Here is a 13,924-nt window from a genome sequence, read left to right on the forward strand (position 1 = left end):
GAGCTGGTTAGATTTATTGAACTACCCATTATTTGTACACTCACTCAGCATAGCTGCTTGAATATCATATGTGTAGTCCAGACCTTGCTCCGAACTACAGATTCCTACCTGTGTAAGGGTCCGGCGAATGTCGGAGGAAGAGACCACCAAGAGACCGGCTCATGCAACAGCAAAAGGGGATTTATTGAGGATCCAATCCAGCGTGCTGGGGCTCCAGGCTCACTCAAGAAGGGAGAGTGGCCAAGAGCCCCGAGCAGAGGTTAAGCAGTGCTTAAGTACACTTTTTGGGGAGGGCGGGGGCTTTGCATACATCAGAACAAATCATCATGAGGCGCAGGAAAATCGAACAACAACTCTCAAACTTGAGAGTTTGAGAGGTCGGGCGGGAAGGGGGGGTACATTCAAACTGATTGGTTTAGGCCCTGAGATGCCTACGTGCCAAGCTGCACAGGGTCCTAGGTTATTAAACAACTAGATGGTCAGGGGGAATATTTACTGGGCAGTCCCAGGAATTGTTTTAACAGCTACAGGAATTTCAGGTTTTGGGGGTATAGCATAGGAACTTAACAATACCTGGTCCTTTACGTTTTAACTCAGGCTTTGCAGCTTAGAAACTTTACAATACCCGGTTTTTTTACACTTTAACTTCAATTTCTTTTACTCTTACACCTGCACCTGCCTGCTGCTAGCTTTTCCACTTGGGTCCAGCAACATCTCAAAGCTAGCAGATCTGAAATTGGATTTTGATCTAAAGTGCTACTGCCCCCACCTTGCTTCCCTCTAAATGGAAGGCCATCTTGTCCTTTCTCTTACTCTACATCCAACCTATGAGCCAGTTCTGTGGGCACTGTCCTTAGTGCTTTTGAGTCTCAGCACTTCTCACTGCATTATTGTTCCCCAGCTTTACTTGATCACTGCAGGAACCTTCTAACCAGTTTCCTGCTTCTACTTCCTCCTTCCCCTCATTTTTGAGCCCTCATGCAACAGAGTAACCAGAGTGATCTTTGTCAGTAGTATATCAGATTCTGTTTCTCTATGGCTACAATCTTTGGTTGGGTCTCTCTTCATTCAGGAACATCTGGAATCTTGCATGTAGTCTTCAGGGCCCCGCTGAATTACTCCTCCCACCCCACCTATGCTCCTCATGCCCTTCTGGAACCTCCTTTCTCTACTCTCCTCCCCTGCTCTTTGCAGTGATGATTCCTCTACCTGAACAACTCTCCCTTAGATGTCCTGATGGCTAACTTCTCATATCCTTCATGTCTATGTGGTTAACATCCCCCATGCCTTTCAATTTTTGTTAATTTATCACATTTTCTATGAGGATTATCATGACCACCTCTTTGGAATTATAACTCCAGCCCATCAGGAATACTTAACCAGACTGCCCACATTTCTCTCAAGTTTTTCTCTTGTTTTGCAGCACTGGTGTGGCTTATATCATGCTCTACCATATGCTTGCTTATGCTTGCATCTTTCCCTTTACTAGATTAAGTGCCTAAATCAACAGTTTTGTCTCTGCTTTTCTATTAGGTCCAAAGGGCCCAGAACTCTGGACATAGTAGACTCTAAATAAACATTTGTTAAATGAAAACCATGCCCCAGTGTCTGGCTTAGCAAACTGGGGAAGAGTCCTGGGGGCAGTATAGAAGTTGTACTCTCGTGGTTCACATTTGCCTTTCAGACTTCATGCTGACGTCCACCTTTTGGTTATTCAGTTGAAAACTTGCTACATAATATTCTTTAGCCTCCCCTACCCTGTAATTGCCATCTTACTTGAGAAATCTCTCTGATCTTGATCACATCAGAGCTACCCTGTGCATTGGTGTGTGAACCTTCTTTGGAAAGTTATCTGCAAATCCTGGAGGAAGGTGATGGAGCCTGGACCCAAGCTCTTAGTTGTTCCCTGGTGTAGGATTAATGATGAGTCAGGAAAGAGACATGTCTGGTACGGCTAGGGTCTTTCTTTGGTCAGAGTCTGGGATGGGCATAGTATCTTTATTGAGGTTGAGTGAGTCTTTCGAGGTCATGCAATGTGCAGGGTACTTCCTGGTTTAAGTACTCTAGTAGACCAGGACATTGGCATTATGCCATTTCTGCCACCAGAGCATGGTCTGACAGTCACTTCACTATATGGTCTCCATAAAATTAAGGGTGAATACAATGATCCATGGCATACTCTTTTCCTCTTTAAAAAATAAATTAAAAAATTAAAAACCTGATTAGTGCTGGCAGCTTCTGAAAACCTACACTAATTTATGTGTCCCTGCCACTCTGAGGATTGACCAGTAGGTGGCACCCTATTTCACTGATATGACCTGTCCTGTTAAAACCAATTAACCTAATGTAACTTATATGAAATTTTTACAAATGAATTTATTCTCTTTTAATTCTTTCCAGTGTCCGTCCACTGATTCATTCACAGTTTTAGCTATTGGAGAGTGAAGTTTGAAATTTCATAAACTCAATTGTCTCAACTTGATAAAGTAAAACACTGAACCACATAATAAAGAAGTCTTCCTTTAGGTGATCTCTTAAATGATCCAGAGGAACTATGACTCATTTCTGTTTTCAGCTTCTGAGCACACAGCAGGTTCATGGTAGGTCTTGTTTGACAGTATTTGTTCTGAAAGAATAGCTCCTTAAGGCTATTCACCCACACAGTGGACTCTTAAGCATGAAATTATCAGATACAACTGATTTCTAGTATTTAAGAATCTATTTGTGCCTGGTAAACTTTAAAGTTCCACACTAAATGTAAATATCCAAAGATTATATACAGTTACCTCTTTCAAACTTTTCTGTGGAAGCAGTGCATATGCATGTTTCCTTTCAAGTCTAATCTCTGTCAAAATTATGAATTTGATAATTAGTTTAATTAGCATTATTTTAAAAAGTCTTCTTTTACTAATATATGTAGTTGTAGTTTACAGTGCTAACATTTTGCTGTACCAGCCATTCTCATTACTTAATAATATTAAGTTAAACCAAATTCCCAACATTTGTACATTTCCGAGGTGGTGGTGCCACCACCACCACCACGCAGCTGTTCCATATGACTCAGCTCAACCCTTATCATTGATTTCTGATAAGAACTAGGAAGTCAAATAGCTCTCCTCTCTGTCCCAGGAAGAGTATTTCTTTGTAGAAAGTCTTGGTTATGGGGCTGGTGATGTGGCTCAAGCGGTAGCGCGCTCGCCTGCCATGCGTGCGGCCCGGGTTCGATCCTCAGCACCACATACAAACAAAGATGTCGTGTCCGCCGAAAACTAAAAAATAAATATTAAAAAAAAATTCTCTCTCTCTCTTTAAAAAAAAAAAAGAAAGACTTGGTTATGTTGTGCATGACTTATCAATTTATTACAATGGGAAATGATGCTAAACACTTCCGAGAATGAAGACAATTAAAAAGACTTTCTTGAGGGGTGGGAAAAGACTTTTGTGCATACTAATTAAGCACACACTCTTACCATTGAGCTTCACCTCCAGCCTAAGATGGTTTTTGTTTTACTAATCATATTTATTGAAAAACTTCTGGGCTGGGGATGTGGCTCAAGCGGTAGCACGCTCGCCTGGCATGCGTGCGGCCGGGGTTTGATCCTCAGCACCTCATACAAACAAAGATGTTGTGTCCGCCAAATACTAAAAAATAAATATTAAAAAAAAAAATTTCTCTCCCTCTCTCTCACTCTCTCTTTAAAAAAAAAAAAAAAAAACTTCTTCTGGTACTTCATATTAATCAAAATATTGGCAGTAGTTTAATAGGCACCTTTATTTGTAATGTCATTTGCATTTATTCCCTTACCATCTATTCATTGAGCACCTGTCTTGTGCTAGGCATTATAGTAGGCTCAGGGATATAATATTGAGCAATAGCCCCAGTACCTGTTCTCACAGAGCTTACATTGCAGTGGAAGAAGATGTATATTCAACCAGATAATCCCACTTGTGTGTACATGATAACTCTGAGAAGTGTTCCAAAGGAATATATTCTTCCAGACACTTCTGTATGAGTGTACACTTGCAAAAAGAAGATCACAGTGGGGCTGGGGATGTGGCTCAAGCGGTAGCGCGCTCGCCTGGCATGCATGTGGCCCAGTTTCGATCCTCAGCACCACATACAAACAAAGATGTTGTGTCCGCCGAAAAAAACTAAAAAATAAATATTAAAAATTTTGTTTTCTCTCTCTCTCTCAAAAAAAAAGAAGAAGAAGAAGATCACAGTGTATCTGTTCTTTGATAACTGTAGGGTTTTTTCCCCCACATATTTTATTGGTGCATTGGTACATAATGATGGGATTTGTTATTACATATTCATACATGAACGCAATAAAACAATATAATTTGGACATTATCACTCCCCAGATAACTGTGACGGTTTTTTGTGGGGGAGGGTAGTTACCAGGAATTAAACTCGGGGGCACTCGGCCACAGAGCCACATCCCCAGCCCTGTTTTGCATTTTATTTAGAGACAGGGTCTCACTGAGCTGCTTAGTGCCTTGCCACTGTTGAGGCTGGCTTTGAACTTGAGATCTTCCTGTGTTAGCCTTCCCAGTCACTGGAATTACAGGCATGCACCAACATGTCTAGCTTGATAACTGTTTTAAAACTTAGTATTTTATGAAGAACTTTCCATCTTAATACTTTCTACTCCTTACTTTCAATCATAGTCCAATAGCCCAGCATATCTAACCACTTCCGTTGTATCTAATTATTCTTATTATAAATAACACTGAGAAAATCTGTTCAGGAGCATATTAATTAGCATAGTTAATGACAGAAACAGTAGACTCAAACATAATTATTGAAAATTATTCAAGGTGAATGCTCCATAATGCAGATACTAGGATAGTGCTGGCCCTGCCACATACCTCCCGTGACTTCAGAGTTGCTCTGCTCATGGCCACTACCTCCTGCAGGAAGGCAGAGGCCTGTGGACTTTATGGGCCAGTTCTATTTGCTTCTTGTCAGCTCCCTATTCCAAAGTGGAATTCTAACATAATTCCCTAGCCTGTTGATTTGTTTGTTGTTTTATTATTCCTATGCCTGTTTCTTAACCCATGAAGAGCTGTCTTGACGCCATCAAAATAATGAATACAGTTTTGGGGAAGGCAACACCTTTAATCTGATTTTTGCATGCTGCTTGCTCCCCGTTTTAGGCTTAATGGGAAACCTTTGTCATTTAAGACAGGGATCTGCAAATGTACCACTTGTGTTCTATATGCCCACAGTTAAGAATGATTTTTATGTTTTTTAATCAGAGGGAGAAAAGCATTTGTGACACATAAAAATAATGTGAATTAGAAATTTCATTGTCCATGAATAAAGATTCCTTAGAACACAGACACACACTTATGTATATGTTGTTCCTGGTCATGCTGCCACAGGAGAGCTGAATCGTTGCAGCAAAGGTTGTTTGGTTCACAAACCCCAAGATAGTTATTATCTGATCTATTACAGAAAAAGATTGCTAGGTTCCTGATTTAAAGCCTTGTACATACTTACCTCTTGCCATTTGAGATGTAGAAGTCATTGCTTTTTCCAGTCTTAGGAAATCCTTATCTCTGATGCCATTCATACCTGCCTATAGACTGGCTAATTTTTTTCCAGGATTTGTACACCTAAAACCTCGCTGAAAACAGCAACATACATCATAATGTATCTCTTTCCAGTGACTTTGCATAGAATTTCAGGCTCTGATAGACACCTGTTTTACCTTCTGAACTGTCTTATTGCTTAATTTCACTTAATCTTCTGCCACAGTATTATAAGAGCTTCTAGATTTCTGGCTTGGAATCTCTGTTTCCTTTCTACTTGATGGTTAATTGAGTGTCACACATTTTAGATTGAAGGCACACTGTTGTTCAAGATGACTCATGTGACTAAGGAGACTAAAATACAAGGACCACAGATTCTTTACAAGTTAGCAAAACCTTATCTCAAAAATTTAAAAGTAAATAAATAAAAAGGGCTGGAGAATTCCCAGTACCCCTTCCCCCCGAAAAAAAGACTTTTATGGTATTAGAGTAATCTGTGCTACAATAATATCTGTAGACTTAAAGTATAATGGAATTTCATATCTTTCCAAAATAGCAATCCGGTGTAGCTATTGTGGGTTTGGCAGTGATGGGCACATTAGGGATGGAATGTTTTCTGCCCTTTAAGAATATTTAGGAAGCAGAGTTCTGCCTTCTTCAATATCACTCCAATATCAATATAGGAAGTCTGACTTTAGTGTCATTCTGGACTTGATGATTGCCATTCTAACTTATGGAAGTGGAAAAGACCTGGAGAAGGATTCAGAAAAAGTAAAATATATGGCTTGAGCTTGAAAGTGGCCACAGCATGTCTGTTTCTATTTTATTGGAGTGAACTAGTCACATGGCCACCTCTGTCTGCAGTGGAGGCTAGAAAAGTTGGGTAGCTGGGCATTTGCTATGGCAGAAGGAAAGGTTTTGATGGATAGAAAGCATTCTTCTGCCAGGAGCCCTACAGAGGTGTGCAGTCCCTAAATAAAGTTGGCTGAATTGTGAAAGGTTTACCACTGGAATAGATTGATTTTTTTTGGGGGGAGGGGGCAGATGTAGTGTAAAATGCAACTCTTTGAGTTAATTTACAAATGTGAGTAAAATATATGTATTTTCAGGCTATTGCACATTATGAACAATCTGCAGATTATTACAAGGGAGAAGAATCTAACAGGCAAGTGTTTTTTTTAATATTATATGGGTTTTATTATGTGTGAAAAAAGATAAATCATTATTATACTATGTTAGTGTCTTTGTACCAGATGCAAGTATACCAGGGTTGAAACATACACATCTTTTATTTTTCCTTTGGACTGTTATTTTCCTTTGGACTGTTATTTACTCTGCTCTGGTTGTTGATTTCAGCTCAGCTAACAAGTGTCTGCTGAAAGTGGCAGCATATGCTGCACAACTTGAACAGTACCAGAAAGCCATCGAGATCTATGAGCAGGTGAGAATACTCATGTCTCCTCAGTATAAGCCATTCATGATCATTTTTTAAATTAAACTTTATATTTCATTTTTCTTTTTACTTAGATCATTCACATATATAAATAAGTAAAATTCATTCGTTTTTAGTATATTCCCAAGTTTTATCACCATTACAATTGTTTAAATTCTAGAATCCCAAAATCAGCCCAGTACCTTATTCCAGTCTCTTCCCAGTTCCAGGAAAATGTGATCTACTTTCTGTCTCTATGGATTTGCCCTTTAATATACATGGAATTCACAACATGTGTTCTTTTGTGACTGATTCCTGGCATATTGTTTTCAAGATTCATCCATGTTGTAACCTATGTCAATACTTCATCATTATCACAGAAAGTGATACTCTATAGTTTGTTTACTCATCAGTTGATGAACATTTGGAATATGTCCATGTTTCCACTTTGGGTCTGTTAAAAAAAGTGCTGCCATGGGGCTAGAAATGTGACTCAATGGTAGAACACTTGCCTGGCATGGGCTAGGCTCTGGATTCAATCCTTAGTACCACAAAAAAAGAAAAAAGAAGAAGAGTATTACTATGAACATTTGTAGTTAAGTTTTTCTGGGTTATGTTTTTAGTTCTCTTGGTTATATACCTAGGGATGGAATTACAGTTGCTGGGCTATATGGTAAGCCTTTAGGGAAACTCAAACAGTGGCTGCACCATTTTACATTACCACCAGTCTTAACACAAGGATTCCAGTTTCAATGTACCATCACCAGTGCTTATTTTTTTCAGTAGCTCTCCTAATGAGTGTGTCTCCTTATGGTTTTGTTTGCATTTCCCTAATGATTAGTGATGTTGAACATCTTTTTTGCATGCTTATTGAACATTGTTATATTTATAGAAATATCTAGTCAAGTCCTTTACCCACTTTTTCATTGGGTTGTCTTTTTTTGAGCTCTGTATATTCTGGGTATTGACTCCTATTAGATAATATAATTCACAGATATTTTCTCTCATTGAGTAGGTTGATTTTCACTCTTTGGAAAAGTCCTTTTTCAGTTTCTGATTGGATTGATATGGTAATGAGTTTTAGGAGTTCTTTATGTATTCTGGATATTAATGCCTTATCAGATATGTGATTTGCAAATGTTTTCTCCCATTCTGTGGGTTTCATTTTTACTCAATTAGTCATCTTTTGATGCACAAACATTTTTAGTATTCATAAAGTCTAATATGTCTGTTTTTTTCCCTTGTTGTCTGTGATTTTGGTATCAGGTTATTATTGCCAGATTAAGTGGTATGAAGTTTTGCCCTGTGATTTGTTGTAAAAGTTTTATAGTTTCAGCACTTAGGTTTAAGTTTTTGATCCATTCTTAGTTAATTTATTTATATGCATATTAGGTAAGCATCTCACTTCATTCCTTTGCATGTGGAATTCCAGCTCACCAGCACCATTTGTTGAATAGACTTTGCTATTGAATGGTCCTACAACTCTCATCTTTATTATTTCAGCAGTCTATGAGTTTATTTCTGGGATCTGTATACCATTATACCAGTATCACCTCATTTTGATTACTGTATCTTTACAGGAAGTTTTGAAATCAGGAACTGTCAGTCCTATAATTTTATTCTTCTTTCTCAAGATTGTTATGCTATTGTACACATATATATGCATGGAGGAAAAAGAAGGGAGAGAGAGATGATTTTTTTTTAATATTTGTAGTTATCGATGAACACAATACCTCTATTTAATTTATTTTTTAATGTGGTGCTGAGAATCAAACCCAGTGCCTCACACATGCTAGACAAGCACTCTGAGCCACAACCCCAGCCCAAGAAGAGAAAATTTGAAGGAATTGATTCACATGATGATGGAAGCTGAAAAGTCTAAGATGTAGTCAGGAGGCTGAAGACCCAGGAAAGCAGATAGTAGAAGTTCCAGTCCAAATCTGAGTCCAAATGCATAATACTAATGTCTCTGCTCTCGGGCAGTCAGGCATTGAAAATGAATTATCCTTTACTCATTAGCTTTTATTCTATTCAGGCCTTCAATGGGTAAATCTCTCTTACTCATTGTACTGATTCAAATGTTAATCCTATCTAAACACCTTCACTGATATATTAGAATAAAGTTTAACCAATATCTGGGTGCCTGGTAGTGTACTCAAGTTAACAAAAAATTAACCCTCACAGTGTATTGTCATTTTAACTATTAAGTCTTAAGAATCTGCCCATACAGAACATCTTTCCATTTAATTAGATATTTAATTTTGTTCAAAAATGTTTTTGTGTAAGTTTTGCACTTCCTTAGTTAAATATATTCCTAAGTATATTTTTGATGCTATTGCAAAGGAATGGCATCCTTAATTTCCTTTGTAGAACGTATAGAAATATAATTGATTTTTGCATATCATTCTTGGATCCTGCAGCCTTGCTGGACTTGTCAGCACCAATAGATGTTTCTGTGGATCTCTTAGTATTTTCTATGTATAAGACCATTTCATCTGCAGATGTTTTACTTTTTCTCCCTAATCTGAAAGCCTTTTATTTCATTGTCTTGTCAACTGCCTTGGTTGTAATCTCCAATGCAATATTTAATAGAAATGACAAGGGCAGTCATTCTTGTCTTATTCCTTATCTTAGAGGAAAAGTTTTCAGTTTTTCAGCATTAGGTATGATGTTAGATGTGGGTTTTTAAAAATTGCTGTTTATCATTTTGAGGAAGTTCTCTTCTATTCCTAGTTTGTTCAGCTTTCTTTTTTTTCTCATTAGAGGATGTTATATTTTTTAAATACTTTTATGCATTTATTGAGACAAGCAACAGCTTTTGTCCTTCATTTCATTAATAAGGCATATGACAGTAATTTTCATGTGTTGACCCAAACTCACATTCCTTGGACAAATCCTCCTTAGCAAAGTTTTTCAGTGTCCCCAAGAATACCCTCAAATTCAGTAATTTGCTAAAGGGCCTCAGAAATCACTGAAAGCGGGGCTGGGGTTGTGGCTCAGTGGTAAAGTGCTTGCCTAGCACATATGAGGCACTGGGTTCAATCCTCAGCATCACATAAAAATAAATAAATAAAGACATTGTGTTCATCTACAACTTAAAAATTAAAAAAAAAAAAAGAAATCACTGAAAGCTGTTATAATCACAGTTATGGTTTATCACAGCAGAATGATACAGGTTAAAATCTGCTAAAGGAGAATCTCATGGGATGTTTCCAGAGAGCTCCAGATATAGCAGTTCTAGCTGACTTCTCCCAGTGGAGCTGTGTAGATAGCCCTTACTTTTCCTGACAGCGATGTGGGAGAAATGCACTTAGGCTGTTGTCAACCAAGGAGGTTTACCTGAATCTGGTATCCTGAGTTTTTAGGTTGGCCTGAACCACATTATTTCAATCTCTCAGGTTAACAGTGACACTATTTTTAGCAAGACATTTCCAGAGCTTAGAGGTAATGTCACAGGAGCTACAGGCAAATGCCAGTCTTCTCTTTGGGCAACATTAGTTCTTTACTGCATAGCCATGGTAAGTAATTGTTTTCGTGAGCTACAAGAATTAGTTTGTTAATATTTTATTGAGGATATTCATAAAGATATTGATCTTTAGTTTTTCTTTATTTGTGATGTCTTTGTTTTGGAATCAACGGAATTCTGATGTCAGAGTAAGTTAGTGTTCTCTGTTTTTTGAGTTTGTAAAGGATTGATATTATTATTTAAACATTTGGTAGAATTTGGTGATTTTTCTCTGTTGTTTTGTTTTCATGTATTGATTTCTGTCTTCATTATTTTCTGATACTTTCTTTGGATTTATCTTGCTCTTTTGTTTATTTTTTCCTGAACATTTCAGTGGATGCTTAGTTTCCAGATTCTTCTCTTTGTCGTGTATGCATTTTACTGATTTCAAATACCTTTTCAACACTGCTTTGAATGTGTCTCATGATTGATTCATTATTGTATTTTTTACTCCAACTCTTTTTTTTTTTTACTTATTTCCTTTGGGATTTCGTTAACTCATGGATCATTTATTTAATTTCCAAATGTTTGGAGATCTTCCTTTAGTCTTTTCTCTTGTAGATTTGTAGTTTGATTTCATGTGACTGGAGAACACATTTTAGTGGTTTCCATTTTTATGTATTATGGGTTGTTTCTGGGCTCAAGAGTGTGGTCTGTCTTGGCCATGTGTTTTTGGTGTACTGTTGCTGGGCAGTCTATTCTCACTATTGGTCAGATCTTGTTGGTTGATGGGTATCATTGAACTCTGGATACATGCTGATTTTCTGTCTAGTTCTGTCCCTGACCTGGTGGGTTCTTGTGTTCTCTACCAGAAGAATCAGGCAAAGGCAATGTCACAAGAACAAGCCTTCTTATTGGAGGTTTCTGCTGCATCCAAAAGGAAAACAACATTAGCCAGACTATTAGGTTAGGTTGGCTCAAGCAAAGGATAAATGTGTGCAGCTTTTATGGCATCTACAGGGTTAACAGGAACTTGGTCTCTTGATATCATCACATTTAAAGTTGGTACTTCAGTTGTGCTGCACTCTTCATTATTCTTCTTCATGTGTTGCATGCTTTTTTACTACCTTAAGTCTCCACACAAGAGACTGAGTATTATAAGGTAAAGGTAACTTAAGTGACTAATCTACACATACATTTGCCCCTTATCACTTGGGATAGTACTCAGTATTATTTGTAGAACAGAGCAGGCTGTTTTTCTTTCTCCCTGGGTTTGATGTTAATGACTTTGTCTGATTCTGATCCTTTTTAAAGTATTTCTGATGACTATATAAGTCTAAATAGCCCAGCTGGGGATGTGGCTCAAGCGGTAGCACGCTCGCCTGGCATATGTGCGGCCCGGGTTCGATCCTCAGCACCACGTACAAACAAAGATGTTGTGTCCGCCGAAAAACTAAAAAAATAAATATTAAAAAAAAAATTCTCTCTCCCTCTCTCCCTCTCCTCTTTCTTTAAAAAAAGGAAAAAAAAAAGACAAAAAAATGTCTAAATAGCTGAGGTGACTTTTTAGCTTCCAGTCTCCAGGTAAATTATCTTAATTCATAGCCTTGGAGATTATTGTTTTTTTATTTTTTTGGTATTAGAGATTGAACTCAAGGCCACTTGATCACTGAGCCACATCCCCCAGCCCCTATTTTGGTTTTTATTTAGAGACAGGGTCTCACTAAGTTGCTAAGCTCCTCACTGATGCTGAGGCTGGCTTTGAACTCACAGTCCTCCTGAGTTAGCCTCCCAAGCCGCTGGGATAACAGGCTTGTGCCACTGCACCCAGCTCACTTTATTTAATTTCTAAGTTACTAGTGTGTTTGTTAACCATATAAGGCTGAGAGCTAGTTTGATTCTCTCATTTCCCCTGAGAGGTTTTAACCACTTAATCCTATGGAATTCTGTTTTTCACGGGGGTCCCTCACTATGTCAGTTCTACCCATTATTGAGAATGGGGGGGTTGAAGTCTCCAGCTATCATTGTGAATTTATCTTTTGTTCTCTAGTCTTTGTGTTGCATATTTTGTTCTTTGAAAATTGACCCTTTTATTATTATATGATTTTTTTCTGTCTGGTAATTTTCTTTGTTGTAAAATGTACTTTATCTAACTTCTGTCCTCTTTTTTTTTTCTGAATTAATGTTTACGTAACTTTTTCTACCCTTTTTTCAACCTATGTCATTATAATCAATGTAAATTTTTTGAGTTCCTTATAATTGGGTCACATTTTTAAATCTGCTCTGCTAATTTCTCTCTTTAAGTTTGTGTATTTAGATTATACACATTTAATGTAATTGTTGTTATATCTCGGGTCTTAATTCTTCCATTTTATATTTTCCTTTCTATTTGTCCTAGGGGATTTTGGTTTTGGGGTTTCCCCCCACCCAGGGGATTTTGTTTGTTCCTTTTGTTTCCGTTCTCTTTTTCCTGCCTTCTTGTGGGTTAGAGTGGAGTTGTTGTTGTTGTTGTTGTTGTTTTCTATAGTGTTTTTGAATATATTTCTTGGAAAAGCCTTTTTAGTGGTTGCTGTATTACATTATATTTACATAAATTGCCACAGTCTTATCAGTTTCAGTGAAATACAGAAATCTTACCTCATTTTATGTTTTTCTGCTCTCCCCTTCAATATATATGGCTTATGAATTTTCTGTGCATATATTTAGAACCACATCTTTCAGTAAGAGAATTGTTGCTTCAACTATAAAACATAATTTAGAAAACTCAAAAAGGAAAGCTATTATATTTACTTACATTTTTGTTTCCTGTGTTTTTTATTCCTTCCCCTTGTTCTAAGATTCCTTCTTTCATTGCTTCCTTTCTATTGAGAAAACAAGCCTTTGCCATTGTTTTAAGGTACATCAGCTGGCAACAAATTATCTTAATTTTTCTTCTGGGATTATCTTGATTTTTCCCTCCCTCCCTCCCTCTCTCTCTCTCTCTCTCTCTCTCTCTCTCTCTTTAAAAAAAAAAAAAGAAAAAAAAAAAAAAAGCTTGCCTTCATTGACACTCCTGGCCTGCAGAAGGTTGAGGTAATGTTGGTGGAGGTAAAAGTTTAGGCCCCCCAGGAGGCCTCCATTAATATATGAATGGAGACCCTCATTCCTCCTGGGCAGAGGTTGTTAGCATCCCTCATTCAATACTTGGTCTCCAATAGCACCATACTGAGGTTGTGCCTTTTTGATGATAATGGGAGTCTTTTCCCTCCACTAAACCTCTTCTGACCCCTCTTCACCAGTGGGCAGTTGGAGGGCACCCTGATCCTGTGGGGTGCAGGTGGACTCCAGTCTCCCCATGTGTTTTTCTTTGCTTCTGTGGGAGGTGGAAGGTGGGAATAAAATCTCTATTCTCTGTTTGGCCTCACAAACCACCCTGGCAGGGTTAGGGGCTATTCCATACAGTTGTACAGGAATGGACATTTACGCTCCCTCTTCAACCTTTGGTGATATAAGTAAGGATGGGGCCATAA

At 37.8% G+C, this 13,924-nt stretch overlaps 1 protein-coding gene across 3 annotated transcripts in view; it reads left to right on the forward strand.

The window, feature by feature from the left end:
* Napb (NSF attachment protein beta) overlaps positions 1-13,924 on the forward strand; it is a 47,766-nt gene that overhangs the window by 27,155 nt on the left and 6,687 nt on the right. For all 3 annotated transcript variants that reach the window (XM_027921276.2, XM_071608688.1, XM_071608687.1), the window contains 2 exons: positions 6,648-6,703; positions 6,895-6,979. In XM_027921276.2, coding sequence (XP_027777077.1) covers positions 6,648-6,703; positions 6,895-6,979 — 141 coding nt within the window. The remainder of the gene's footprint in view (positions 1-6,647; positions 6,704-6,894; positions 6,980-13,924) is intronic.

Source organism: Marmota flaviventris, chromosome 2 (genome assembly GCF_047511675.1).
Source record: "Marmota flaviventris isolate mMarFla1 chromosome 2, mMarFla1.hap1, whole genome shotgun sequence".
In the NCBI taxonomy this organism is placed as follows: domain Eukaryota; kingdom Metazoa; phylum Chordata; class Mammalia; order Rodentia; family Sciuridae; genus Marmota; species Marmota flaviventris.